The 27,602-nt window shown below is 45.2% G+C and overlaps 2 protein-coding genes across 2 annotated transcripts; one reads left to right on the forward strand and one right to left on the reverse strand.

Moving 5' to 3' along the window:
- Positions 1-676: 676 nt before the first annotated feature.
- Positions 677-11,654, reverse strand: ttll4 (tubulin tyrosine ligase-like family, member 4). The gene is made up of 20 exons (XM_068734197.1): positions 10,980-11,654; positions 10,390-10,840; positions 9,784-10,000; positions 9,611-9,687; positions 9,422-9,485; positions 7,361-7,479; positions 6,889-6,999; positions 6,306-6,382; positions 6,006-6,200; positions 5,811-5,893; positions 5,595-5,723; positions 5,270-5,392; positions 5,048-5,146; positions 4,520-4,654; positions 3,661-3,798; positions 3,419-3,515; positions 3,119-3,329; positions 2,830-2,897; positions 2,654-2,724; positions 677-2,518 (listed from the first exon to the last, which is right to left on the reverse strand). Exons 1-20 carry the CDS (start codon positions 11,571-11,573, stop codon positions 2,320-2,322), a joined length of 3,258 nt encoding a protein of 1,085 aa, XP_068590298.1. The 5' UTR covers positions 11,574-11,654; the 3' UTR covers positions 677-2,319.
- Positions 11,655-14,260: 2,606 nt separating this feature from the next.
- si:ch211-67e16.11 (uncharacterized) lies at positions 14,261-26,804 on the forward strand. Its single transcript, XM_068734195.1, has 8 exons — positions 14,261-16,477; positions 17,906-18,172; positions 20,733-20,987; positions 21,807-21,977; positions 22,758-22,889; positions 23,470-23,636; positions 24,157-24,423; positions 24,502-26,804. The coding sequence occupies exons 1-8, from the start codon at positions 16,225-16,227 to the stop codon at positions 24,676-24,678; spliced, it is 1,689 nt and encodes a 562-aa protein (XP_068590296.1). The 5' UTR covers positions 14,261-16,224; the 3' UTR covers positions 24,679-26,804.
- The last annotated feature ends 798 nt before the right edge of the window (positions 26,805-27,602 follow it).

Here is a 27,602-nt window from a genome sequence, read left to right on the forward strand (position 1 = left end):
ACCCGGTCACGGCTGTTTTCTGTCCTGGCCCCACAGTGGTGGAATGAACTTCCCACTGACGTCAGGACAGCGGAGTCACTGCCCATCTTTCATCAGGCTGAAAACCCACCTCTTCAGGAAGTGCTACCCTGAGCCTTCCACTTAGCACTTATTGTTTTCATACTAGCTTGTTGCACTTATTGTATTCGTATTACTTATAGCACTAACTGTTTCTCTTGTTTCTGTACTTTGGCTCTGAGTTATGCTCTGCTTCATGCTCTTAGATGCTTGTTTGGGAAAGGAAATGTACTTATGACTTCTGGTGACTAGTAGTTCTCTTGATTACCAATGTTGATGCACTTATTGTAAGTCGCTTTGGATAAAAGCGTCTGCTAAATGACTGTAATGTAATGTAATGTAATGTATGTACGATGTCTGTATGATGCGTGTACGATGTATGTACGATGCGTGTATGATGCGTGTACGATGTATGTACGATGCGTGTATGATGCATGTAAACAGGGTCATCATTGGCCAGCTGCTTTATGAAAGATCAGATATTTTAACTTGTATAACAATAGTTGAATAGATTTTTTTTTTTTTTGCAGGTCACTGTGAGGTAAATGGTAGAAAAATTAAAATACATAAACTTTTTGTATCACCCAGAAAAAGACCCAATCATGAGATTGTACCACAAATTACTTTTATTTTGAAAGAGTCATCCTGAGCAATTCATACAGCCCTTTAAAAAAAAAAAAAAAAGGAGTACATTTTTTACAACTGACAAGTTAGTAAAAAATATGAGCATCTTACTTTTTAACATTTCCTTTATGTTAAAAAAACAACATACTTCAAAGCCAGTGTTATGGTTTCTCTTAGTAACGAGTAACATGAGCTGTAGGGTCCAGAGGAACCTGATGAATGAGTCACATCAGGGTTCAGGAGGACTCCAGTGTGAATGATTCCACACCCACAGAGTTTAATACACTGGTTGGTGTTATTCTGTCATTGTGTGCCTGGAGTAGCACCATGAAGAGCTTCTCTGGCTCTGATTAGAGGGGACAGCAGTCACATCCTTTCTCCTTTAAATGCAATTAAATATGTCAAAATGTGCATTTTACAATATTTCATATTCTTATTTCTCCGTCTGTTCAGCGTCCTCACAGGAGATACTGTTGTCCTGAGGAACCAATCAGGGTTCTGCTCGAACGGCAAACGCAGAACCCTCATCACACTCAGCGGTCATGTGTTTTAAGAGGTACTTTGTAGAAACACGTTAAGTTTGCGTTAATGAACGTACACTGAATACACCTGGATTTGGCAGCTTACAAGAAGTATTCCACATAATTCTATAATTTGAGTAAAATCACTAGTCACACAGAAAACAAAAGCCCTTTTTTTCAAAAGTTAAATAAGTTGTAGTGAGATTACTTCAATGTGTTAAACTGCTCTAAGTTAGAATTACAAATGTAACTTTAAGTATCTCTAACATTGTAATTCAACACTTCCACACAAACACAAAGGTTTAAGGAATGTGACACGTGTTGCTCAACTTGTTGCTCAACTCGTTGCTCAACAGTCTTCTATTTAAGACACTGTGAGAAGTCACAGTCTTACAGTGTCATTAGTGACTCTGTAATAACCGTGTTCTGTAAGGTAGTGTTGCTCTGTGGCGCAGTGTGTGAGGAAGCCCAGTGTGTCTCATTCACAGTTTAAATGAATCCCCCCCCGATGGGATCCCGAGGGTTACCCCGGTAACGACGCAGCGGCGGCTCAACGTTTGTCCGGCTGGCGAGTATTAAAAAAAAAAGGAAAAAAAAGGTGCCGAGACAAAAGTACCGTCCGTGAGTTTAATACCTAAATCCTTTGACACGAAGTTACCACGGCGACAAGTCGTTTCATTGGCCGACGCGTTGCCTTGCCTTGTCGGACGACGTGGTTGCGTGAGCTGCGATATCGCTGCCTGGTTACGTCCGCGTCGTCAATCTAAATTTGATAAATAAAGCAGAAGCCGGCTGTGATATGGATTGTGGATCTCCAGCACGGTTCAAGTTACTGCAGGACGATTTGTTTCAATACGGCACAGAAACCACAGAATGAATGTCTGGCTGCTCAGAACACAGTTGAACTTCAAAGTTGGCATATTATAGATGTTTGTAGTAAATAGGATGAAAATGAACACTGGTATGTTCGTTGCATTGCAGTAATAGAGGTTTACCTCAAGACCAGAACGGCCCCTCCTTTCTACAGGGTTTGTTCAGACTAGAGATGAAAGCTAGACCCCTGAGCTGCGTGTCTGTTTCTGGGTGAACTGAACGTCGCGTTTGGCAAACCAGAGTCTCAGAGGGAGGCGAAGCGGTGGGGCGGCAGGCTGCGGGTGAGGCCGGGCTGAGGGCTCGCACAGGCGCTGCTGGCGACGCTGGATCCGGGACTCGGAGAAACGGTGGTGCTGGAGACGGAGCCCGCCTCCATGTCTGAGCCGCCGTCGTCGTTGTGGTGGTGGTGGTGGTGGGAGAGGTGCTGATGGGTGACCACCACCCTGAGGAACAAGAGGTTTAATACGCCTTTTATATTTATGACGTGGTTTGTGGTGTGTGTGTGTGTGTGTGTGTGTGTGTGTGTGTGTGTGTGTGTGTGTGTGTGTGTGTGTGTGTGTGTGTGTGTGTGTCTGTACCTTGATCTGGAGGGGCCAACGAGGTTTTCTTTGTGGGGCTCAAAACTTGAGATGTAGCTACACTTGGACCACTAGGGAGACACAACAACACAGAGACAGAAAATAAATATAATTCACGTTAATTATTCATTATTCATTCAGACGCATAATAAATAAATCTCTCCACGGTTCCTCACCATGTGAAGAGGGTCACTGGTGCCCAGATGGACTCCTTTCTCACAGAGAGACGTCAGCAGACTGATTCCTGCACGGACACACACACACACACACACACACACACACACACACAATCCACAACATCTGGATTAACTCTGCCAGCTGTTTCAGTGACTTCACTTCCTTCACGTGTCCATACTCTGACATGAGGAGCTCCTCTGTCTCCTTCAGCTAGGACGGTGTTAGATGTGCTTCCTTATGTGCGGCCCTAAAGTAAACCGGGTCAGATAACGTATGGACCACGCGTACCTTTGGTCCTGTTGCTCCAGTACTTCTGCTCCCACTGGTCCAGCAGGACGTTGAAGTACCTCGGACACTCGAAGAAGCGGAGGTAGCGGGACGACGCCGGCGACGGGAAAATGCGCTCGAACTGTCCGAGACGAGTCAGCTCGTCTTCGCTCTCTGCCAGCACGCGGACGTCCTCTGGAGTCAAGACGTCCAACGCCGTAGAGAGGAAGTCCTGACGGAGACACGAGGGCGGAGACTTTTTACTTACTTACTCTTTACGCACTTACTTTACTCTGATTCAGTGCGTTTGTGTTCATTTACCTGGTCGGCGTAGCGCTGGGCGAGGTAAAAGGCACGTTTGATCTTCTCATCAGCAGACAGATCTGGCTTGGTCCTCTCCCTGGTCCCAACACACAGACTATACACACACACACACACACACACACACACACACACACACACACACAGAAGTGTTGATTTAACTTGAGGCTGCAGTTTTGTTTTTCAGAGAAATGTCCTCTAGAGTCACAGGACCCCTGTGAGGTGTAGTACCGCCCCCCTACCTGCTGGTGGAGCTGGAGGAGCTACTGCAGGAGGCGACCACGTCTTCTTTTTGGGGAATACGGAAGCCTGCCAGGTTCAGGAGGTCTCTGATCATCTGACCTTTAACCGCAACATCCAGCGCTGTGTTGGAATGGAGGCTGGACAAGAAACACAACCATTAGAAGATGTCATTTAAAAACCTGAGTGAGTGAGTGGTAGAGGAGGTAGAGGTAGAGAACGAGAGAGAGGTAGAGAGAGAGAGGTAGAGAGAGAGAGGTAGAGAGAGAGAGAGGTAGAGAGAGGTAGAGAGAGAGAGAGAGAGAGAGAGAGGTAGAGAGAGGTAGAGAGAGAGGTAGAGAGAGAGAGAGAGAGAGAGAGAGAGAGAGAGAGAGAGGTAGAGAGAGAGAGAGGTAGAGAGAGAGGTAGAGAGAGAGAGAGAGAGGTAGAGAGAGAGGTAGAGAGAGAGGTAGAGAGAGAGAGGTAGAGAGAGAGGTAGAGAGAGAGGTAGAGAGAGGTAGAGAGAGAGGTAGAGAGAGAGAGAGAGAGAGAGAGAGAGAGAGAGGTAGAGAGAGGTAGAGAGAGAGGTACAGAGAGAGAGGTAGAGAGAGAGGTAGAGAGAGGTAGAGAGAGAGGTAGAGAGAGAGGTAGAGAGAGAGAGAGGTAGAGAGAGGTAGAGAGGTAGAGAGAGAGAGAAGGTAGAGAGAGAGGTAGAGAGAGAGAGAGGTAGATATAGAGAGAGAGAGGTAGAGATAGAGGTAGAAAGAGAGAGAGGTAGAGATAGAGAGAGAGGTAGAGATAGAGAGAGAGAGAGAGAGGTAGAGATAGAGAGAGAGGTAGAGAGAGAGGGGTAGAGAGAGAGAGAGCGAGAGAGAGAGAGACCTTGGTGATATGTTGACCTCCAGGATCCAGGGTTTGAGCTTCTCATCCAGCATGATGTCAAAGCCGAACAGCTCGTGGCAGCTGTACGGAGTCCGAACGTGCATCTTCAGCAGGCTGTTGACGTACGGTTCTGACCTGACAACGGACACGCAGCGCAACATTAGAAATGAAAGAAGTAGTAACAGAGGAAGCTTTAAGGTTCCTGAGAACAATGATATCAAGTGTTACAAGTTTTAAGGTAAACATGAACATATTCATACACTAGTTTTGAAGACTGTCTTTAACATTATATTAAGTCCTTGTGATATTATTATGGCTTCATGTATATATTATGTTGTTCCACTGTGTTTCTATTCGACTGTAGAGCCCTTTGGTCGACTTGTTTTCTTTAAATGTGTTCAATGAATACATTTGGATTATAATCACTCCCAAAAATGAAGACAAATAAAATAAAAAAACGTAACAATGTCAATTCAAAGTGGAATAAAAGCTTCCCAGCAGTGAAGTGACTGAACGGGGGAAACTCACCCAATGATGGTTTTGATCACAATGTCTTTAATCTTCTCCCAGATCAGAGTGGTGTTGACTCCCTTAGAACCCAGATACTGCCACAGGGCCTTCAAAGCCCTGCAAACAAACACACACACACACACACACACACACACACACACAGGTTGCAGTTTATGAACACATGCACACAGAATAGAAGCAAAGGTGTGTCGAGTTTCACTTTTGCAAAAACATACAAACCATTTGTGTCCCTGGCAGGCCTTGTCGTCGCTGTTGGCCTGGTACTCGGAGTTCTTCTTGTTGACGCTGTAGTTGGTCAGATGCATGAACTTGTTCCCCAGAGTCTTCATGGAAGACGAATACCTGAAGACGAGAAGCAAACAAATCAAACCACACGCTGGCGTCGGATTCAAAGCGTCACCGCTCACACACACACACACACACACACACACACACACACACACACACAACTAGATCCCGTTACTTTCTCCTGCTTAAACGACCATTTATTGTTCCATTTTACATGAACTGCTCTACGGTGTTTGGCGGCGGCGGCGTCACTGACTTGCAGCTGGCGAATCGAACCAGTCCGTCGGAGAAGATGTAAATTCGGAGCGGGTCGTAGCAGGACACGTAGACGTAGATCCGCAGGTCGAACTTGTTGCCGCTGATGAGGTAGGGCTTGTGAAGGTACCTGAAAAGAAAACACATGAAGACGTTTGATCTGGAAAAATGGTCACTGCACTACGAAGTTTCAAACCATCCGCTCCGGTCTACTTACTTCTGGACCAGCAGCGGTCTCTTGCGGGGCATCTGGCTCCATCTGTGGATGACCTGGATACCGATTCCTCTGGCTGAAGCAGGCTGTTAACCGAAACACAACTTCATCAGACTTCAGCACCGTCGTTCTTCGGCATTCTGGATGGCTCAGGTGGAACATTAAGTGACACAACGATTATCCACGAGCAGAACTTACGGGCTTGATGATCCATTTCTGCCGGGAGCCGCCGTCCTCCCAGGCCTTGCGTAGCAGCTTGATGTCCTGAGGGAGGACGAAGGTGCGGGGGAAGAAGCTGAACTCCTGTTTGCCGAAGCGAACCTGCATCTTGGACAGGTTCCTCCACAGCCGGTCCTTTCTGCCGATCTGAAACGTTCCCGGGAAGTGGTTCAACTGAGACAGAAGGAAAAAAAAAATGCAGCCGAGTTAAGTGTAAATCTGGTCAAGAAACCTAAAATAAAGCTGGTTAACGTATTCTTCGTCTCTACGGTCTCTCACCTTCTGGTGCTCTCCGAGGGCCTTGAAGCCAGGAGACTTCATGTGGTGTCCCCAGCAGCCCAGCCAGTCGTGGCTTTCTACAGGAACAACAGAGCGAAGCACGGTTCTTAAAATCACCCAGAACAAACGCTAAAATCAACAAATATCTGAAGGCTTCAGATCCACAGAACAGACGAGATCTGTGGACGAGGACGCGACGACTCCCGGCAGAGGATGGAGACGGACCAGTGACCCAGAAACCAGAGTCAGACACCATCAGACAGGCTTTGATGCGGAAGCCTCAAGTGAAGAGGAAAACGTACACCTGGTGATCTCCAGGCAGACGTCGAGACAAAGCCGGTATCAGAGGACTCTCGATGTCCCTTGTGGACGGCCTACAATCCGCCCTGAGGGTGTCAGGCTCAGGTAAGCGAAGGGAACTAGACCCTGTGATCCAACAATCAATGATCAGCCCGAAAAAGGTCCTGATCTCTTAACACCGACGCCTCTAAAAAAAATCAATTAGCTCAGCCTTAATGAGAGACCGAGTTCACCGTTTGATGTTCAGCAGATGTCCTGGATTAATCGCGCGTTAACGACTTACTCTTGGTGACCTTGAAGTGCGACCTGCCGATGGTGTGCTTCACGATGTTCGGGGTGACGGTGCTGATCTTCCATTTTAACAGTCGTCTTTGTTCCGCTGGCAGCAGTTCAACTGTGGAGCGCGCACAACACACACACACACACACACACACACACACACACACACACACACACACAAAGTTTGATTTATCTCATAAACACCTGATGCAAACACACAAAATTGAAAATTTAAATTTTCGCCTATAAAAAAAATGAAATTTGTAATAAATATTTGTTTTTAATGTTGTAGCTGCAAGCTTTAAACCTCACCCAGATCATAGCAAAATAAAAGGTTTGGTTCATTTAAATTTTGGGTTTTGTCTGTGCTTGGGCTCTCCATCTTCTAACAGGACCTCCCATCACTGAAAGCCCCCCCCCCCCCCTTCCCCCCTTCTGCCTGCTGTTGAAGCGACAGTCCGGCTCAGACAACAGACCTTTCTCATCGGCGGTGCTGAAGTAGAGCGTCGGAGCGATGAAGGCGAACAAGCTGGGAACCAAAGCCGGCCTCTCCTCTCGATCGTCTTCGGCCCCCAACGACATCGGCTCCTCGACACTGAGAGACAGAGTGAAGCCAATTCAATGCGGACGTCCAAATACATGAACCCTAACGCCGCTTATATCGAAAGGGAGAAAGTCGCATGCCACGGTCAGACTGTAACTTTGTTTGAATAAAGAAATATTAAACGACAAATTTGTTTTTTTTAATCCCTGAACTGAAACATTTTGAAGCACATTTCGCCGTCCAATCTCATTGAAGAGCTTCCATTTCAACAAATACCTCAAGCCACATGGTCTGAGAGATGCGTCACGAAGCACAAACTCATCGTTTTCCATACGTTGCATTTAAAAACACCACCTACGATGAGTCGCTGCCCCGTCGGCGCCACAGCTCCGATTACCTCGTCACCATTAAAAACCAGCAAATTGCTCACAACCAATAAAAAAAAAATAAAGTAAAGCGGCTCGAGTTACGTTCACTGGAATTCTGACTGAAGGAAGTTGGCATTCCAGACAGCTGTGGTCTAGATCGTAGAGTCAACACAAGTAAAGGAGGCCTTCTACAAGGAGGCTTTCTGTTATGCCTAAAATGTATGTTCCCACAAATCTTAATTAATACACCATTTAGAGAGCCAAAGAGATCATCAACATCAACTGAATAACAAGATGAGAGCAAAGAAAAAGTGGGTTTTACTCGCAATTAAGTCCAACATTTCAAAAATAACGCTATCGTTCTCATCTGATGAGCAGAAAATAATGTGAGTTTACACCTGAAACACAAAAGAAAGCCACTCACATGACGGTCATATAGGAAGGGTGGATGAACAGCTGGATGGAGGAACAGCGGCTGATGTTAACCTGCTGCAGGTCTGACAGCTACGCGTTGGCATCGCAGCTGGACCAGGTCAACTTAACACTATGCTAGACACGAAGGAGCTACAGCTTTCAGGAAAGGGTGGGGAGGTGGTGGGGTGCATGTAAATGAACACATGAACAAATCAGCTGGTTGGGGGGGGAGGTGACAATAGCGGCCCCTATCCAGGCTGTTTTAACAGAGAATCAGCGCCGAGTCTTTGGTGGGGAGTTCTATTGTTGAGGCGACCACAGTGGAGAACAACGCGACGCACAATACAGCAGACCTTTCCACCACGCTCTGCTGCTTTCGGCCTCCTCTAACAATTGCAGAGAGAGAGAATGAGAGAGAGAAAGACTGAGAGAGAGAGAGAGAGAGAGAGAGAGAGAGAGAGAGAGAGAGAGAGAGAGAGAGAATGTTAATGAGAGGTAGAGATAGAGAGAGGTAGAGGTAGAGAGAAAGGTAGAGAGAAAGAGAGAGAGGTAGAGGTAGAGAGAAAGGTAGAGAGAAAGGTAGAGAGAGAGAGAGAGAGAGAGAGAGAGAGAGAGGTAGAGGTAGAGAGAGAGAGAGAGAGGTAGAGGTAGAAAGAGAGAGAGAGGTAGAGGTAGATAGAGAGGTAGAGGTAGAAAGAGAGAGAGAGGTAGAGGTAGATAGAGAGGTAGAGGTAGAAAGAGAGAGGTAGAGGTAGATAGAGAGGTAGAGGTAGAAAGAGAGAGAGAGAGAGGTAGAGAGAGAGAAAGAGAGAGAGAGAGAGAGCGAGAAAGAGAGAGAGAGACCACAGGTTCTGATGAATTGATTTCTCCCGTGTTAGCAGATCAATTAGACACCGAGGTTTGGATGTTGGGCGCTTCATGGAAGAGGAGAGAGGCTTGAAGAACACCCGTAGATGTGATTCATGAATTCACACAGAAAGCAGGAGAAAACGTGACGAAGCACGTCGGAGGAAAGACTCTCAGAGCGACTGAGGATTTACAAAAGATCATCCTTCAGCTCCGTGAGGAAGACAAGCAGACGAGCGTCCGGAACACTGACCGGAAACAGTAAGTGAGAGAGAGAACAACTGTCGTCCACAGAGTTGACATCGGTGTGGTTACAAGTGTGTGTGTGTGTGTGTGTGTGTGGGGGGTTATAAAGTGTATCTTACCCAGAAAGGGGAGCGATGGACGCTGTGGATGAGGTGCCATCAATGGATGAACAGTCTGAATCATCTGAAGACAACAGAGGAACAGAGATTAGAGGTTTACTAAAGGCAGCTTCAGTGTGTGTGTGTGTGTGTGTGTGTGTGTGTGTGTGTGTGTGTGTGTGTGTGTGTGTGTGTGTGTACACATCTTACCGTCATCACTGCATGCGTTTTCCAGCTCATCAGGCAGCTCCTCCTCAACTCCATCTACCTGCATAACACAATCCTGGCTGGAAGAAAAGAAATAAAATAATACGAGGTGAAATATTCAGAGGGACAATAAGAAGAATTCGATGTATTTATTGAAGCGATTAGCTGTTACTCACCCAGACAGCTGAGACTCTCCAACCAGAGAGTCCTCTGTCGAGGGAGAGGGTGAGGAAGGGAAAGGAGGCGAGGAGGACCCGGAGGACCCGGAGGACCCAGAGGACCCAGAGGACCCAGAGGACCCAGTGGCCGGCCGGTCCCGCCCGGTGAGGAGGATGGCCGAGATCTGAGAGGTCACGGAGCCCAAAGAGGCTCCTGCAGGACTGGAGGCCGCAGCTACGAGGAAACGCATCAACACGGTGTCTAACGGACCTTTCGTGGTTTCACTCAAGAGTGTAGGGATCAAACCCGAGCTCTATCGAGGACGGTGTGGGAGTGGTTTGACCATAGCAGTAAACAAAGTAAGAAAATAACACACACATTGTGGCCATGCTTTCTGAAACAAAAGCTCAAACACTGAAGCTCTGCAGAAGCACAATGCGCTGCAGGACTGAAAACTAAACAACAAATTGCAGGTTTCTCCCAAACTCACATGTTGCCTTTCTGTTAGATCTTTACTTCGGTTTGAGGTCCTTGAATCTGCACATTCAAACAGCCAGACCATCCGCTCCCTTGTCCCGGGTTTACCGCCGTACGCTTCACAGTAAAACAATCATTGCGATTACCTGCGGTGGCATCCAGCGGCGTGGCGCCGACATTGGCACTGAGCACAGTTGGAGGGGCCCCGTCTGGACGCGGACTGGCTTCTGGTAGACTGACTCTTCTGCATGTGGACAAGGTGCTTCCTGGTGGACGCCGACTTCCCGGGCCCTTCTCGTTCAGGTCTAGTGATGCTGCGGTTCGGGGTTTCCCGTTTGTAGTCGCCGCCGGAGGACCCCCTCTCACCACCAACTGATTGTCTGAAGCGGACGCCGTCGTCGTCGTGCAACCGTTTTGCGCCGGGCTGCATTTCGGAGCTTTGGCTGATGGGCTCCTCCTTGAAGCCGTTGCGTCTCTTGTTGTGCTTCTCGTCTCGGTCCTGGAGGCGTCCGTTCTCAGCTGCGGCCCCTGGTGGTCACGCAGAGTAAGGCACAGAGGAGGCGCCGACGGCAGGCAGGAAGAGTCCGCAGCTTCGGGCTGAGGAGACAAAAAACGAGGAAAGGTCACATGTGGAGGAGGCGGTAGTAGACGTAGTTTTGGCATTTCTGTTCTGCCCAGTCTAGCTCTACATGAAACCAGAACATTCCACCGTGGCAATTTCATATTCACCACTCACCGTCATCTTGTTAGCTTGCTGCAGAGCGGGCTGCCCTTTGATGAACAGGTCTTGAAAACAGACTGAAGAAAGATTCTGCAGTCCCAGCGGGGCATCAGCCGTGGCAGCCCGACGTCCGCCTTTCTGCGCGGCGCCCGACGGCTGGACGTTAATCCCAGTCTGACGTTCCTCCTCGGGGATGGAAGAAGGGGCTCTGGGTTCTGCGAGGCCGCGAGCAGCCTGCTTCAGTACCCGGTGTGGGTTTTGAATCCCGTTAAGTGGCTGTGGCAGGTTGGGAGACCCATCTGGCACTGTGGCGAGTTGGCTCCGGGCGTTGGTGGTGTTTCTGCACCCGTTCTCCTGAAAAAACGCAGACGGGGCCACCGGCGTCTGCCTCGAGGGGGAAGCGGACAAGGCGACGTCTGAGGAGAGAGGAGGTTTGGCTTGATCCGTTCTCCTGGACAGCTCTAGAGAAGTCGGACTAAAAGGCACTTTAGTGGCCACGGCTGTCTTGGCACGCGTACCGACAGAGGCTGTAGTGGTGGTGCGACTATCGCCGGTGGAGCAAGGCCGGATTTTCGCCCCGTCCCAGGGAGAGGACTGGTTGGTGGGCATGGCAACGCTCAACGAAGCCGTTTCTGAAGGGCTACGTTCCGGGGCAGAGGTCGCGACAATACCAAAACCTGACGTGGAGGAAGGTTCTCTTCCTTAGAAGACCCCTCCACCCCCCCCCCCCCCCCCCCACCCCCCTCTCCTGTTCCTCCTGGTAGCTCCCCTCTGCTTCTTCTGTAGGAATGACTTTTTGAAACGTCAGCTCCAGTGGAATAGAGTTGAATATGTGCTACTGGTCACCGTACAAGTTCTCGATAAGTCCCGACCGACAGTAAACATAACTGCCGCCACAGATGCAGCGACAGCGGTGCGACACTTGGGCCTAGACCTCGAGGCTCAGACCGGCAGGCACGTTGAGGTTTTGTCCTCCTGAGGCAAAGTGATTCCCCCACTCTAAACTAACCGTCGCACTCAAAAGAGTTTGTCACGAGGACGAGTCGAGGAGCCTCGAGGACGTCGAGACGTGGCTCACAACAAGGTGTCGGGTCGTAGAGGAGAATGTGGCCTCCTTGGAGTTCTCGTATCTTCCTCAGTGGATCCACAGGAGGCGATGAACCAGCGACGTTCACCCCTGAAAGAGTGCAAGGAGAGAAGCAGAGTCAGTCTGAGAGAAGCTAGTCCTCTAATAACAGGGGCAATCATCAGGAGACCAAGAAGTAATCCCTCAAACTCATATTGAGATACATTTCAATAGTATTAGGAAGTGCTGTGTGTCTCAATTAGCCTGTAATGCTCAAAAGTAGTATTTACAATCATAATAACTTTCACTAATTACATAACTTTCACTTTACAAGCCCCCCCCCCCCCTTTGAACAATAGCTACTGAGCTAAACTACACTAATAACGTTTAACACCATGGCTTTTGCCTATTTAATGACATTTGTGATACAAACTCATACTTAACAGTCACAGCAGGTGTGCAAAGTTGTGAGTGATATTAAAAAAAAGATACTCCATCATTGAAATCACAGCCACGTGAGCTAGCTTAAGCCGGTATCGCCAAAGCAAGACATCCTACGTAACGTTATATGTACAGATGTTGCCAGTGGTGTTATCGGTGATTAAAGCAACGTTTAGTTTCACACGTGTGCGCGCGCTGCCATGACACGCCGCTTCACGCTTAGCTTAAGGTTAGCTTAGCAAAAAAAACAAAAAAAACCGACCAAGACAACACCAACTGCCACTGGGTGTTTCAAAGACCCCCCCACCGGTGGTAACAATGAAACACAGACATGTATTCATACGTACTTCGCCACACGTAATGTGCCTAACATGTTGTTGCGTTGGCCTGTCGAGGGTTGAGGTTCTAGTGTTGAAGTAACGTTAGCTAACGTTAGCTAGCTGGAAAAGTCCGAGTGAAACATCTCGATCGAAGATCATCTGTTGAGACTAGAGCAACGCTCCTCTCCGCCTCACTTCCTGGTTGGTTTCTGAATCAGCGCTCCCGCCGCTGGTCAACAACAACAACAACATTCAGCAAAAGTTTTTCATGTATATACATTTCATTAGATAGCTACATAATGACATCAGTAACAAATATCAAAATATAATATGATCAAACCATAATTGGCTGAAAAGTCCGAGTGAAACATCACGAACCGAAGATCGTCTGTTAGGACAAGAGCCACACTCTCCGCCTCACTTCCGGGTTAGCTTCTGAATCCGCGCTCCCTCCGCTGGTCGACAACACCAACATTCAACAAAAGTTTTTAACATCTATATTTTATTAAATAGCTGCATAATAACATCAGGAACTAAATATCAGAGTAAAATATGATCAAATACTGAATGGATACCTAATTATATATTGTGTGCGTTTTGTGTTTTAAATAGTTTATTTGACTTATTGTGAATGATTTATTTATGACGTTGACTGTTTTGACATCTGGTATATGTACACATGGCTTTGTATCACTTGCACTCACCATCTGCCGCTTTTACAATGGCATTCAGCCTATTAGTTATTTTATCTTTGTCTACAATCTAACTTTATAGAAATAGTTTTCAATACAGAAACAAATGCACTCTTATATATATAAATATAGATATATTTTTTGACTAGAGGGGTATACACTTCATAAATAAAGATATGTTAGTGGGGTTAATACAAGATACATAACGTTATATAGATAATAACAAAAGAAAATCTACTGATAATAAAATATAGAGATGTTAAAATAAATATAGAGATGTTAAAATAAATAGAATGAAGACAGCTTAGTCTATAAATAACATTAAAAATGGAAAAAAAAAAAAGAAAGATGGAGGTAAGTAGAATATGCCGTTGTTATGTAGTCCAAGCATTAAAAATTGCACTTAATGTTCCTTAGTTGTTTGGAATATCAAATTTAAAAAAATCTAAAGTCTAAAAAAGTTTAGTTTGTTTCATTAAATGCAATTGCTGTCATATAGTTAACTGCATATAGCTTCATTTCTAAAATTTGCACTGCAAAGAAACCTTCTTTTTTGGTCCACTCAAACTGCTTCTGTTCGTCCACTATACCCTCGTTTCCTTGCTGAGGACCAGACGGGCTTGTACTACACATATCTCACCACTGGAGGGCTCACTGGAGGGAAGGCCTACAACAGCAAACCTCTGTCACTTTCCTGGCTTCGCTCGTGTCCTCTCCTCCCTTCTTTCTCCACTGGTTTTCTTCACTATTTACTCTTCTTGTGTCCCATTATTAAAAATCTTCTCCTCTCCATATTTGCCTTCCCTGCCTCCTCACTCTCATCCTTTCCTTTCTCTTTTTGTCTTCTTCCCCTCTTCCTCTGGGTCTCTCTTTTCCTTTCTTCCTTCCTATTTCCATTTCTCTCTTCATCCCTTCCTTCTTTCTTTCCCCCCATCTGTCACTCACTTTACTCTTTCCTTCCCTTTCCACTTTCTATTCCTCCCTCTTTTCTCTCCTCCGTCTTTTTCCTCACTTCCTCACAGTTTCCTTTCCTTACCGGCCTTTCTTTCTTTGATCCTTTTCCATCCACTTGACTTTTCTCTTTCTTTCTCTCCTACTTTCCAATATTTTCTGCCTGATTATCTCATTTACACTCTCCCTGTTTCCTTCCCTCTTTTCTTTCCTTTTGCTCTGCTCCTTCTCACCCCTCTTCACCGTTCTTTCCTCTTTTTGTTCTCTGTTCTTTGTCGTTTCCAATCCTGTCATCTCTAATTTTTTGTATTTTTCTTTCCCTTTTAATATCCTCTTTTCTTCTTTCATGCCTGTCCATCTCTTGTTTTGTTTTTCAACCCCTCTCCCTTCATATTTCATTTCCTCATACCATTCCTCCGCTCCTTCCCTCTCTCTTCCCATCATTCTCCCACTCATCCTTTGCTCCCTTTTGGACTCTTCCCTTTTCATATCCTCCCCTCTATCCCACTGGCATGTCAGAGCTTGCAGACAGAGAGAGAGAGAGAGAGAGAGAGAGAGAGAGAGAGAGAGAGGGAGAGAGAGCAGACTGAAGCTGAGCAGTGAGCGGGTTGAGCAGCAGGACTACTTCTGTCAGAGCTGCAGGACGTTCCAGTCTCAAGTGCCACTGGGAGCAAAGAGTCTGCAGGACGAGCTGGTTGTCCCAGAAGACAGAAGAAGATAAGAAGCAGGATCTGTCCTCTGAGTCTCCTTTTTGTGAGGACAACCTTTTCTGACTCCAGGATGATCTATCACCTTCCAAACCAACACAGAGCCTAAAGCTGCTCCGTCTGGCTCGGCTGAAATAAATCTTTCCTCCGAAAGAGGAATAAAGAAGAAGAAGAAGAAGAAGAAGAGGAGGAGGAGGAGGAGGAGGAGGAGGAGGAGAAGGGGGAGGAAGAGTCAATCTATCAACAAAACACAAGAACAATCGAAAAAAAGTCTGAATTGGAGCCTTTGGGGACTGTTGGATATATATCGTACCCTCTGAAAACCAGAAGAAAAGAAGAATAAAGAAGAGAAAGTGACGTGAGAAAAGAAGGAAAAGGGTTTCATTGTCGGAACAATCACAAGAGGATGTTGGTGTCTGTTGCATCCACTCAGATAAGAGAAGAAGATAGTAAATAAAGAAAAATATAAAAAGACGGAAATCACAACCACAAGGTTTTGCTCTTTTTTTCAAATATCAGAAAAATAAGGAGGAATAAAGCAAAAAGAGAAGAAACAGAAGAGGAGGATGTTTTTTTAGATTAAAGATGTTGTAGACCAACATTTGTGTGCACTCTCGGAAGAAAAATAAAAGACGGAATATCAACCTGAAAACAAATCAAGGAAAACATTGTTTTTTAGTTGGAAACTTTCAATAATTGATTCTGAAAGAAAGAGAAGAGAACAACAAAAGGAATCTGAATTTGCAGCTCGGTGAAGATAAAGCAGGAAAAGTTCAAGGACCAACTAACAAAGTCAAAGGAAGCTAAAGAAACACAGGAGTGAAGAGTCATAAGTGACGGAATAAAAAAAGATACAGAGGAATAAAGGGAAAAGAGTAACGAAGAAAAGAGAAATAGAGAGGAAACAGAGGGGGTTTAAAGGAGACACAGAGAAGAAAAGGAATAATCAAGGAGGAAAAGGAAGAATAAGGAGCCAAACAAGGACAAATCAGAAGAATAAAACAAAACTAAAGAACAATAAAAGGAGGACGAAAAGAAAAAAATACTCTTTTAATAGTTTAAAAGAGCCAGAAGGGTGTGACAATGAGGCTCCTGGTGCTTCTTGCAGCTCCTCTCTCCATCCTCGTCCTCCACGTTGCAGCGGTGGCCCCGGCGGGCGGCGTGGCCCCGGGCCGGCTGGAGCGCTGGGTCCGCTCGGGCCTCCAGTCGCTGCAGCGGGACCAGCTGGACCGGTGCCTCCGCATGTCCTCCCTCTCCGAGACCGAGTGCAGGCGCCTCGCCCACCTGCCACTGTCCGCCGTGGCCGTTTACGTATCGGAGCCGCGCACAGCTGCAGGTATGGAGGCCAAAGAAGGTCAAAACAGCCCCGGGTTAGTTTGTTTGTGAACGTTTGGTGTAGTTTGTAGCAGTTGATGTAAGAAAAAAAAACTGGGTTGGGTCAGGTTCAGGTTACAAACTACATAGTAGCTTTCTAAATAGTAATGTGATCTGTATAGGATTACAAAAAAGTACATTTATATGAATACTTTTGGATTTATAAAAAAAAATGTTTCAATGCAACTAAAATGCATTTTGCATATTCAGCATTTACAGTTGGTCAAATCAAATGACCCTTACAAAAACATGCATAAAAGTATATTTTAAATATGGAATAAAAAATGTAATCAAGTCCTTAAAAAAATATTCTGATTGCACATTTTTTTAAATTGTGACAGATTATACTTATTTATTTATTTTAATATGAATAAGTAATCACACTTATATGTAAGGTTACACACCAGGTGAATAGGGTAACTGAAAGGATGTGCGTAAATATGGAAGTGAGGCATTATCTTATCAAATATGCCCTAATTTGCATAATCTTCCAGAACAGAACTCTGAACTTTGGATAAAGCCAGATAAAAAAATATCGTTTCATCTTGTTGACATATTAGAGTCAAAGGTTTTTACAGACTATGTAAGACTTGTATAACTACATAAATCTGTAAATACTGTCAACAGCCATAAAAAAACAAAAAAACAATTACCATGTTTTTACAAATAAAATTTTCTATAAATGAATGCTCTGAATGCTGTGTGAACAAACCCCTCTGTAGAAAGCTTCAGCACACAGAGAGGAATGAAGGTGTGAAGTTTGGTGGATGTCAGAACTACTGAAGAGGAGATTTCTGGATCAGAGTCTGAGAAAAACTCCATTTAGAGAAAAAGTCCTTTAAAAGAGACGTTTAGTTAAATTACAGACATTTAGAAGAGAGTCAAATTAATTAAATAATAGATCTGACAATGAAATATCTCCAGTTGGTTACTTAAAGACAATTATCTTTTGTATTACAAATGAAATTGCATGTTTAAATATGCAAATGAGGCATTATCTAATGGTAACTTTTGGTGAATTTAGGAGAAATCTATAGACACAAATGGACAAAGTCGTAAAATGAACAGATAAATGTGTATTTTGGAGTCTAAAGAAGACATAAGTGTTATATATGTTGTACAGTCAAACTATTTCAAGATGTGTTTATATGCCGTGTGTGAGGAAGGATTACAAAGAATACATTTTCTATTGATATTGGAATGCAGAAGTGGGAAAATTGACTCAATGTATTTAAATCAGTCAAAAGAATCCAATAAAAGAGACTGGTTCAGTGATCAATATGATTGACGGGCGTCCACCGCCTTACAAAGAACAACTGAAACTCAGTGTGAATTTCTAAGTTCCCTCTTGTTGACTTTAGTTACACACTATTCTTCCTGAACCCCAAAGGTAACTCAGACAAAGTTCTGGCCATCCTGCCGGACTCGTCGGGCGGCTCCGTGAGCTCCAAACCACGGGGAGGTTTCAGTGTCGGCCAGGTGCTGAATGGAGGTCACCACAGACAGCAGCAGTCTTTCCCCGGCTCCACGGCCCATGATGCCGTGCTGGTGCTGGATCCGAGCCCCGGGGAGAACTTTGGACACCCGGTGGTCCTCTTCTATGTGGACGTGAACGTGACGAAGAAGAGATGCTCCCACCTGGATGGCATTTACCTGGGTGAGTCAGCAGTTTTTTAATGCAATAACAAACATTACAAATGTATACAAACCTTAAACAGAACCATGGCTGTCTTTCATTTCTTTTACCTTTGTATTAAAGACCTGTCTGTAAATTTGCAACACTGTCTCCTACAACATTACGTTTCCATACAACTAAACTGCACTCTAGAACTCCATCTCAAAGTAATATTAATGAAACAATATTGAACGCATTAGATTGGCCCAGTCTGACAGGAGGTGTTTCCGCTCTGTGCTGTCTGCAGTTGCGAAGCCAGGCTGGCCCGCGCTACGGCCGAGAACCATAACCACTCACATCAAAAAAAATAAAAAACGCAGTTTGGGAGACTTCCCAAACTTCTGAATAGCCAATGTGCCCCTGGGAATGGCAGTAATAGCAGATAGAGAAGAAGTAAAAGTTATAGTAATCTCTAATGAGGTGCCACAGGGGTCGAGTCTTGGTCCATTACAATTGCCGTTGTTCATAATAATAATAATCATACCTCCAAATCAGTACGTTAATGTCCATCTTTATGCGGATGATGCAATTGTATATGTCCCTGGCTGCTCTCCAAACCAGGCTCATCTTCAGTATGCTTTTGATGCTTTAAAATTTGACTGAACATGTTTTGAATGCCAACACATTCTCACACCAAAATAACATAAAATAATGCAGCTTGGTCAGTAGCACTTAGCTTCACGGTATGATGCTTTACGTGCCCATCTAGCATCAGTTTTGCACGTCAGTGACAACGTCTCACAAAAACAGGCAACGATTACATTTAGGAAAAGAGCCTGGTAAACGTGACCAGCAACGCGGTTGCAGTTGCTCTGCACGTAAATGTATTTAAAAGTAGTATTAACAGTAATATGTAGTAGTAATATTAGGTTTCCTGAAAGGTCCACATGCCTGTTTCTGTTCTTTCTGTGTGATTATGAATTTCAATTTGAATCAGTGGCACCCAGTGTGCATGTATCTGTGTACATATTTAGGGTGTGTGCGTGTAAAGCTCTGCATTTAACTGCAGCAGAAGAGAAAGTCAAAGTTGGATGTGCGTGGTCTCACCCTCTGAAAGCTCCATTTATAGCTCATTGTGCGATGCTGGACACTTTTTTTCCGCTCAGTGGGGGTCCGACCCAGCTACATCTTCAGCACTTTTTGCCCCACAGCAACATCTGATATATCTTTGTCTCTGTGTGTGTGTTTGCAAGTGTGTACTTGCACTTCTATCTTTGGTGAAAAGCAACTCGAGGGTTAGACTTAGAAAGAGAACATTTGCACGGTCAGAATATTGATCCTCACTCCTTTATGGACTGTTTTTAGCTGCTGCTTTCAGTATGGAGTATTTAAAATTAGGTTTAGATTAAAAGATAATTCCAGTTTAGCTACAAAATGACCAATGCTATGAAAGTACTGAAAATAAAACCCAAATTGTAAATAAATTCTCCTTTAAGTTTGGAGGAAAAGTTAAAGGCTGTTCTCAAACACTGTTAGTAGACTTTCACCAAGGAGACCACTGTTCAGGATACCTTGGGGTAAATCCAATGACGGGTGAATCCAATGTCCTATACGTTTCATCTTCAATGTTTTCCATCCATCCACACAATTTTGTGTTTCAAAATAATCAGCTATAACTATATTTTTCTTTTGTCTCAATGCAGCCTTTGAGGAATTACTGTAAACGTTGGTTAGTTGGTAGCATTTTCAACCACGTGCTAAATATCAACTTTGCACTTGACAGCAGAAATCAAAAGATTTTGTCATTGCTGTATAGAGAAATTGCCCATCGTTAACAAATGCTGTGAGTGATTACAGAGAGATCCAGGAGGAGACGGGCAGTTCTTCCGTGACACTACAGTGAGAGTATTTTGGTCATATCTGTAAAAGGGTTGACAATCGAACATCGCGTTTCTAAAAAAGCACCACTTTTGTGTGGTGGCCAATGTCTTTACTGTGGATAAAAGGCCAAAAGTGAAAGTAAAAGAAGTGTTTCCAAAGTGCTTCATTCATGTAGAAATAGTCCAAGGGGACATTTATTCTGTGATGGTCCTCGCAAGTCCTGTAAAAGAGACGTGTTTGAAAGTGCAAGTTGTTGACTTCCCGCTGTGAGAGCGGTTAGGGCCAGATGCTAAGGTGAATTTGGCCCTGTGCTACACGAACACACACCTGTCAATTATTCATACACACACAAACACACAGCACTGTGCCCCCTGCTGGGTCCTGCAGATGGTTTTGGACCAAAGTCTTTTAAAGTGAAACTTTCTTTAGACCCCATTTAACCTGGTGAGGGCAGGAAGAAAGAGAGCTGTTGAGCTGAATTTGATTCAGTTGCAATGATACAAGGGTTTTTCATGCTACACATGTTCTCACTCATCTCTAGCCATGCTGATCACAGTCAGATTTACTTGTTAGGGGACCCTGGACCATAGCGATACACTATTATTATTAGGGGAGGCCAAGCTGACAGCGATGGCCCGTTTATCCTCATTTCCCACTGCAAGAAACAGTTAATCTAAACTTCTTGTCATCAAGATGTCTTTCACTCTCTCTGTGTCTTCAGGCGAGGAGTGTTTGACTCTGGCTCTGAAGGGTCGTTGTCAGAACCAGCTCAAGCGTCGCCAATCCGGGCCAGAGAGGCTTATGGGTAACGGACACGGTCGGCTGGCCGGCGGGGTGCTGCGCGGCAGCGCCATTACCACTAGCGGTGGAAGCCGTCTGGTGGAGCGAGCCGTTGGAGGGCTCTGCGAAGTCCACTTCCTTCCACTGGTGGTCGGAGTCGGAGACAGCAACCGGACGCAGAGGCTCAGATGTGTTGGTAAGTAATAAATGCATAATCCAGAGCATATCGATTTGCCCCCACACGACTGTCAACATGGCAAAGGCTGAGCCGGTGGCTCGCAGCTAACAGCGCAAACAGTGCTGACAGAGGAAACAGTGTTTGACTGAGGGGGGGGAAACAGAGGAATTGTGGACATATTTCACTCACAGACAAAAATGTCAACCTGCTGGTGACACGGGGAAAAGTAAGGATTCATTTGGATTCATCCTCTGGGGACCTCGAATACCACTGCCAAATTTCACGACAATGCACCCAAATGTTTTGAAACGAGTAACAGAACATCCATTTGAAGTATGTCACGACTAATTTTCTATCAAGTTTTAGATGTGAAGAAAACATAATCGCTGGGTTAAATTAGGGTTGTTAAGCTTTATAGCTTGAGTGGCATTCTGTTTCACTTTTCCCGGTAGGAGACTTTCTGAGTGAGATGCAGAATTATTCTCATGTTATGCCAAGACCACCCACACCTGCAGGCTCTGCCAGCAACCTGGGCCTCGTGAGAAAAAGTGCTGGGAAAATGTTATCACGCTGTTATGGCAAACACAGACAATCCATGGGATAAAACCAACCAAACCCACCTCTGGCATGCTACACATTTGTGGAGATTAAGTATTCCTTAACTGTTGATTGTGCATCTCCCACTGTCCGTTGAGTACTCTAGCATACCCAGTTTGATTGGAGCTGAAAAAAAAATGTGTTGAATGTTTCAGCACTTGAGGCTCTGCTTTATTTAGAAGTTGTTTTTCGAGACAAGCACCTGTACACTTTCTGACGCGCCACCCCATGCTCCAACAGACCATGCAGAGTTCGCGAGATGCCCTCAGCCACTGCCGATGGGCTCGCCCAGTTTGCCCGTCTCAAGCTGCGAGCTAAATAAAAACACCAGACGCTGCCACCAGCAGCCGCTGGCCACTCACCTCTCCTGCCGACTCTACCAGACCTGTGATCACGCTGTGCTCATCTCAGGTAGGACAGTTTGTGCCTGTTTTTTCTTCTTCTGTTTTTCAGATGGACATAAGAGACACTCGACAATCTCGGCAAACCCCCCCCCTCCCAGCCAACACATACCACAGTTACAAAATACAATTTGAATGTAAAGCCTCTTACTCACGGAACAAAACACAAACAATCTCCAGTATGACATACACAGGGTTCCCACGCGTCCTTGGAGAACATCTGACGAAACTTGCTTGTCATGGAAAACACATACAAATTAAGAGGAAAAGTCAAATTTCCTGGAAAATTTGAGTAAGTTTAAACCATAGTTGACACGAGTTTAAATCAGACTTCCACTGAGAGGAACATATTAGCGCATGGCATCCTGGAAAACAACCTCTACAAATGAGTAGGAACCCTGACACATTACAAAAGTATTAAATCCAAAACTGGGTGGCACTTTATCAGTTCCAACTTACCTAAGAGTTTACGTAGTGCAAGGCCCTTGTAGTGTTGATAAATAGCGAAACATTGGATCATAATAACGATGAGCTGTGAAACAGCTGCACCGGGCTTTACAAGGCTCCGGCACCACCCACACGTCTGAACACATTCTCCGCTTTATATCACCCATAAAGTAGCCGCATGTACACAGAGCCTGGTTTCTCTGGAGCTAATCAAAATCAAACGGCTAATAAAGACAGGACTGCTTTGCCCTCTGAACGTGTGTGTGTGTGTGTGTGTGTGTGTGTGTGTGTGTGTGTGTGTGTGTGTGTGTGTGTGTGTGTGTGTGTGTGTAACTACCTGCAGGTGGCTGGCAGCAGCAAATGACGTTCCAGCGTCATGTTGAGAACCTTCAGAGGTTCTACAGAATGCTGCAGAACAACGGCTTCCACAAAGAACACATCAAGACCTTTTTCGCCAGCAGTGGACAGCTTCCTGGTAGGAACAGTCAAACTAAAAAGAAATGTTTGCTTCAGTCTCACTAAACCACTAAATTTAAGTCTGACAATTGCACTTTAAACATTGCAGCTTGTTCCGTCCAACAATGGCGTAAAAACACCAACTTCCACTTCCTTTTCTGTGACTTCACGGTCATGTGTTGGGCGATAATTCACAATGGAATCGTACCATGATGAGGTCGTACATATCGAGATATCGTGGTACACAATTAAATGTCGTTTAAATGGATATTTACAAGAACATACTAACTCACGTTTTCTCAGAAAATCCGATTATTTTGCAGCAACGTTCTTAATTTAATGAGAAAAATATGCAGTACTTTATCTTTGTCGATTTGTCAAAACATTTTTATTCATCAAATTACCAGAAAACATGCTATGTCGTGATATATCCAGATATGAAATGACCTATCGTGATAGAAGACTTTGGTCAGATCCCCAAGCCCGGGAGCAACCTCATATGAAAGCATGAAAGCAGTTTTTTTTCCTTTGTTTGGGTCCAAAACAGCCAAAGCTAAGACTGAACCATCTCTACCACATGTCTACCCCCCCCCCCACAGACGATGTCGAGGGTGTGTACTCGGCGACGGAGAAAGCGGTGATTCGTAACCACGTGTCGTACGTCTGCAGGAAGCAGCACTGCGCCGACACGCTGGTTCTCTACCTGAACTCGCCGACACGCAACGACGGCGCCATGCTGCTGTGGGACGCCAACCTCAACGGCATCGTAAGAGTGACACACACGCATAAACGGACTATGTGTGTGTCTGTCTGTGTGTGTGTGTGTGTGTGTGTGTGTGTGTGTGTGTGTGTGTGTGTGTGTGTGTGTGTGTGTGTGTGTATAGGGAACACAGATACAGACTTGTCTTCAAAGCACATCACCAACAAAATGATGGAAATGATGGGAGCCATTATCAGCCTGATAAGATGATTCCTCTGATCTCACACACACACACACACACACACACACACACACACACACACACACACACACACACACACACACACACGAGGACCACCCAGACGAATGGATTCCTGTTGTTGTTTCTCAAAATGTGGATATGAGCTCATCTGGTTGAAGGGTTACAGAGAAATGTTTAACGCGGTCATACTGGGTCCAGCAGCCTGCGATTAATGGCTGTAAAGAAGATTTAGAATTGTGTTTTTCAAAATTCACTGTGACTGATACTTACGACCATCTCTCTCTCTCTCTCTCTCTCTCTCTCTCTCTCTCTCTCTCTCTCCAGGCCGACCTGAAGGAGCGATACTCCGTCAACGAGCTGCTGGCCGACCTGGCCGGCTGCAGGGCGACGCGCGTGTTGCTGTTTGTGGATCAGAGCTACAGCGGCGTTCTGTCCAAGAGGCTGCGAGGGTCCCAGAAACACCTCAACGTGGTTCTGATCCAGAGCCAGACTCGGCAGACCCACAACCACCAGAGGTTGAACCCTGGCTGGGAGGAGAGCAGCTGGTCCTACATCAGCCCTGCGAGCTGCCTGCTGGACCACCTGGGAAAGGTAATTTATCACATTTAAGGGTTTATCTTCTATCTTCTTAATCTTCTAATCCACCTCTTTCCCCCGTGATGTCATCAGAACACTGAGATGTCTCGCCTCCTGGAGCCGTGGGCCGGCCTTTTAAACGTGACGCTGGCCGGCGCCCCCTGCAACGCCACGCCGCCTCTGACGGACGGCGAGATGCGGCGAGAGTACCAGGGCTGCCAGAACCTGCCGACCGCGCTCTGGCACCAGAAACACAGGAGGACCAACTGAGAGAGAGAGAGACACTGAGACCGACTGGGGGAGAGAGAGAGAGAGATAGAGAGAGAGAGAGAGAGAGAGAGAGAGAGAGAGAGTGGGAAACAAATTAATTATGGACACACACACACACACACACACACACACACACACACACAGACAAGACACGTGTGTTTGCATTACACACATAACTTAGGACTTTAGTTTCAGTGTGTTTGGTGGACACTGGTGTGTGTCTGTGTAACCATGGCGATGACTGCTCATCCCAATGGGAGTGTCCTGAACACCATGTGAACCGTGAGTGTGTGTGTGTGTGTGTGTGTGTGTGTGAGTTCAACAAGAGGACAACCACTCTGAGACCATTGCTAGCTTACGCTGGGTGTGTGTGTTTGTATGTGTATATGTGTGTGTGTGTGTGTGTGTGTGTGTGTGTGTGTGTGTGTGTGTGTGTGTGTGTGTGTGTGTGTGTGTACGTCACAGCTCCCTTAAACATTTCAGAGCCAATCAACTTTCTCTCTTTTTATCTTTACAACTCTTCCTCTCCCTTTTATTTATTTCCTCGTTTCTTTTTTCTTTCCCTCCTCTCTTCATCCTGTCCTTTTTTGGCTACTTTCCTCCCAACCTTTCCTCTCTTGATATCCTCCCCTAACCTCCTCTCTACTTTATTTCCTTCTCATTTTCTTCCTCTCTTTCCCTTCTTTCTTTCTTTTGTTTTATCAGCTGTCAGTTTATCTCTTTTTTCCTTGATCCGAGGAATCATTTTGACTGACAAAACCCTAAAGCATTAAAGTTTAGTGCATTTTGGATTTGTGCACAAGAAATGTGAATGACAAAAAAAAATCTTGACTCAAAGGCCACTTGTTATCTTTTACCTGCATCTCACAGTTAAAAGCTCCTGAGTTGGTTTATTTATTGTCTAGTGAGTCTAAGGTCAAGATAAAATTTCGCACTCAGAGTCATCAAACATACTCTTATCTTAACCCCGATTAAGTCATTTTGTGGCCTAAACTTCCTGTGAAGATGGAAGTATAGAGCATCACAGTTAAGAGGCGTTGGGCCACTGGCCGAAGTTGGGAGTGAGAATGCGTTCCATATTTGTCAAGCAGAACACTAGGACTCTTAAAATAAGTTCCCAAAATCAACATTTGGGTCAACCAAACTGTGTCCCATTGTAGTTTACACCTCTCTCAAAGTCCTCAGCTAAGTCCTTTCAAAATAAAAGAAACCAATCGCAAGACGGGACATAAACGCAGCTCTTATTGTTAGCGGTTTTGCAGAGGACAGTTGCTACTCAACCAGATTTCAATTTTGCAACAAGGCAAAACCAACCTGAGTGATGAGACAACCCAGTTCCATTCTAGTCAACAGGAAACCTCCAAAACAAACCTACAGGAATAAAATAGATGGTGTCTGACGTGCGGACATTTATTTTGAAGATTTTAGGAGCTGGAGGACTTTTTAATGCGTCTTAACCTGAAGAAGACGGAAAGAGAGACACTGAGACGGCCATGAAACGAGAGACAGAAACTGGTTGGCGGTGATCATGATTAAGATATGAAGCACTGAGACTGCCCTCACTGCTACACAGACTGGCTATGGCATTTTAATAAGGGCACAACTTGCAAGTGTGTGCGTGTGTGTGTGTGTGTGTGTGTGTGTGTGTGTGTGTGTGTGTGTGTGTGTGTGTGTGTCTGTGTGTGTGTGTGTGCTCAATCGCATAGACAGGCATCACATGAAACATGCACGTTTCTAATATTAACCCATCCCCACACTAACAACATCCATGTCGTCCTCTATGTGTGGTGGTACTTTGTGATATGTGTCTGTACATTACATCCTGTCCTTACAGCTGAGTAACCATATATACCACGGCCCAGTGTGCATCCCAGTCCCTCCTGTGCTTGTCTTCTGTCGCCATACTGATCTGTTTTACATTAGAGATTTGTTCATTTAGCAACTTTCCAAATGCGTGGGACCAATTTTGCACCAAAACCGCGTCCAACAGGTTGAAATGTGCATATTCACAGTTGGTGTAATGACCTGTACAGAGTATGAGATGTAATTTAGCAAAAAAAATGTTTCTAGTTGCATGCAGCAAATCACAACATTTAGTCAATAAAGTACGTTTAGAAACCAGTGAAGTGCGTGAGATTTATTTGTCTGGCTTCCAACTCTAAGCAGTGACCTGAAAGTAGAGCTGTAACTGCAAGCTAAACCTGCGAACATGTAAACCTTTCCTGTCTAGCTTTAGATGTGAACTGCCGTCGTGCGACCCAGACGGCAACCTCCGGTTCTGAAAAGTGAAGTGAAATGTGGTCGTTCCTTAAAGCTGCATTCTCTCTAGTGTCCACCAGGGGGCGACTCCTCTGGTTGTATAGAAGTCTAGTCTAAAATGACTCTACTTCTCTCTTGATTTATTCCCTCAGTAAACATTGTAAACATGAGTTTATGGTCTCAATCTCTAGTTTCAAGTCTTCTTCACTACAGCATGATGTTCATTTAGTACATTATGGTCTATTTATGCTTTAGGGGCGGGGCTATCTTCTGACTGATTGGTCGTGACCACGCCGTTGTCCGATCTGGGAGTTGTCCGTGTTTTTGTCTTACAACTTTAACCCTTTCACGTTGTGTTTAAGTTCATGAAAGTTAATTGTAAGCTTTTAGATCACCTAAAAAATGTCTTAGTCCGCGTTCAGTTGTACTCAGCTCCACCCTCTCGTGACACTTCTGGTTGCAAATAAACCAAGATGGCCGAAAATGCTGAACAAGAGGCTTCAAAAACGTCAGTGCTCGAACCAATGGGTGATGTCACGGTGACTCCGTTCACTTCTGACCCAGTTAGCTTTAACAAGTGCTCAATAATTTGAAGACATGTTTGCTCTAAATGTGCCATTCTAACAGGATGTAGAGTCAGGGGAGGAGGTATTTCAGGTGTCCAA

The sequence above is a fragment of the Cebidichthys violaceus genome, unplaced genomic scaffold (genome assembly GCF_023349555.1).
Source record: "Cebidichthys violaceus isolate CVI_PGR_0920_01 unplaced genomic scaffold, fCebVio1.0.p SCAF_61, whole genome shotgun sequence".
NCBI lineage: Eukaryota > Metazoa > Chordata > Actinopteri > Perciformes > Stichaeidae > Cebidichthys > Cebidichthys violaceus.

What these genes read in the sequence shown, in the direction of transcription:
- si:ch211-67e16.11 (XM_068734195.1), top strand. Translation starts at nt 16,225, where the DNA reads ATGAGGCTCCTGGTGCTTCTTGCAGCTCCTCTCTCCATCCTCGTCCTC. An exon ending in CCTGGATGGCATTTACCTGG is followed by an intron (nt 18,173 to 20,732) that starts GTGAGTCAGCAG and finishes CTGTGTCTTCAG; the next exon opens with GCGAGGAGTGTTTGACTCTG. An exon ending in CAGCAGTGGACAGCTTCCTG is followed by an intron (nt 22,890 to 23,469) that starts GTAGGAACAGTC and finishes CCCCCCCCACAG; the next exon opens with ACGATGTCGAGGGTGTGTAC.
- ttll4 (XM_068734197.1), bottom strand. Translation starts at nt 11,573, where the DNA reads ATGCCCACCAACCAGTCCTCTCCCTGGGACGGGGCGAAAATCCGGCCT. An exon ending in CCAGTGACCCTCTTCACATG is followed by an intron (nt 2,725 to 2,829) that starts GTGAGGAACCGT and finishes GTGTCTCCCTAG; the next exon opens with TGGTCCAAGTGTAGCTACAT. An exon ending in GTTGGCCCCTCCAGATCAAG is followed by an intron (nt 2,519 to 2,653) that starts GTACAGACACAC and finishes CTTGTTCCTCAG; the next exon opens with GGTGGTGGTCACCCATCAGC.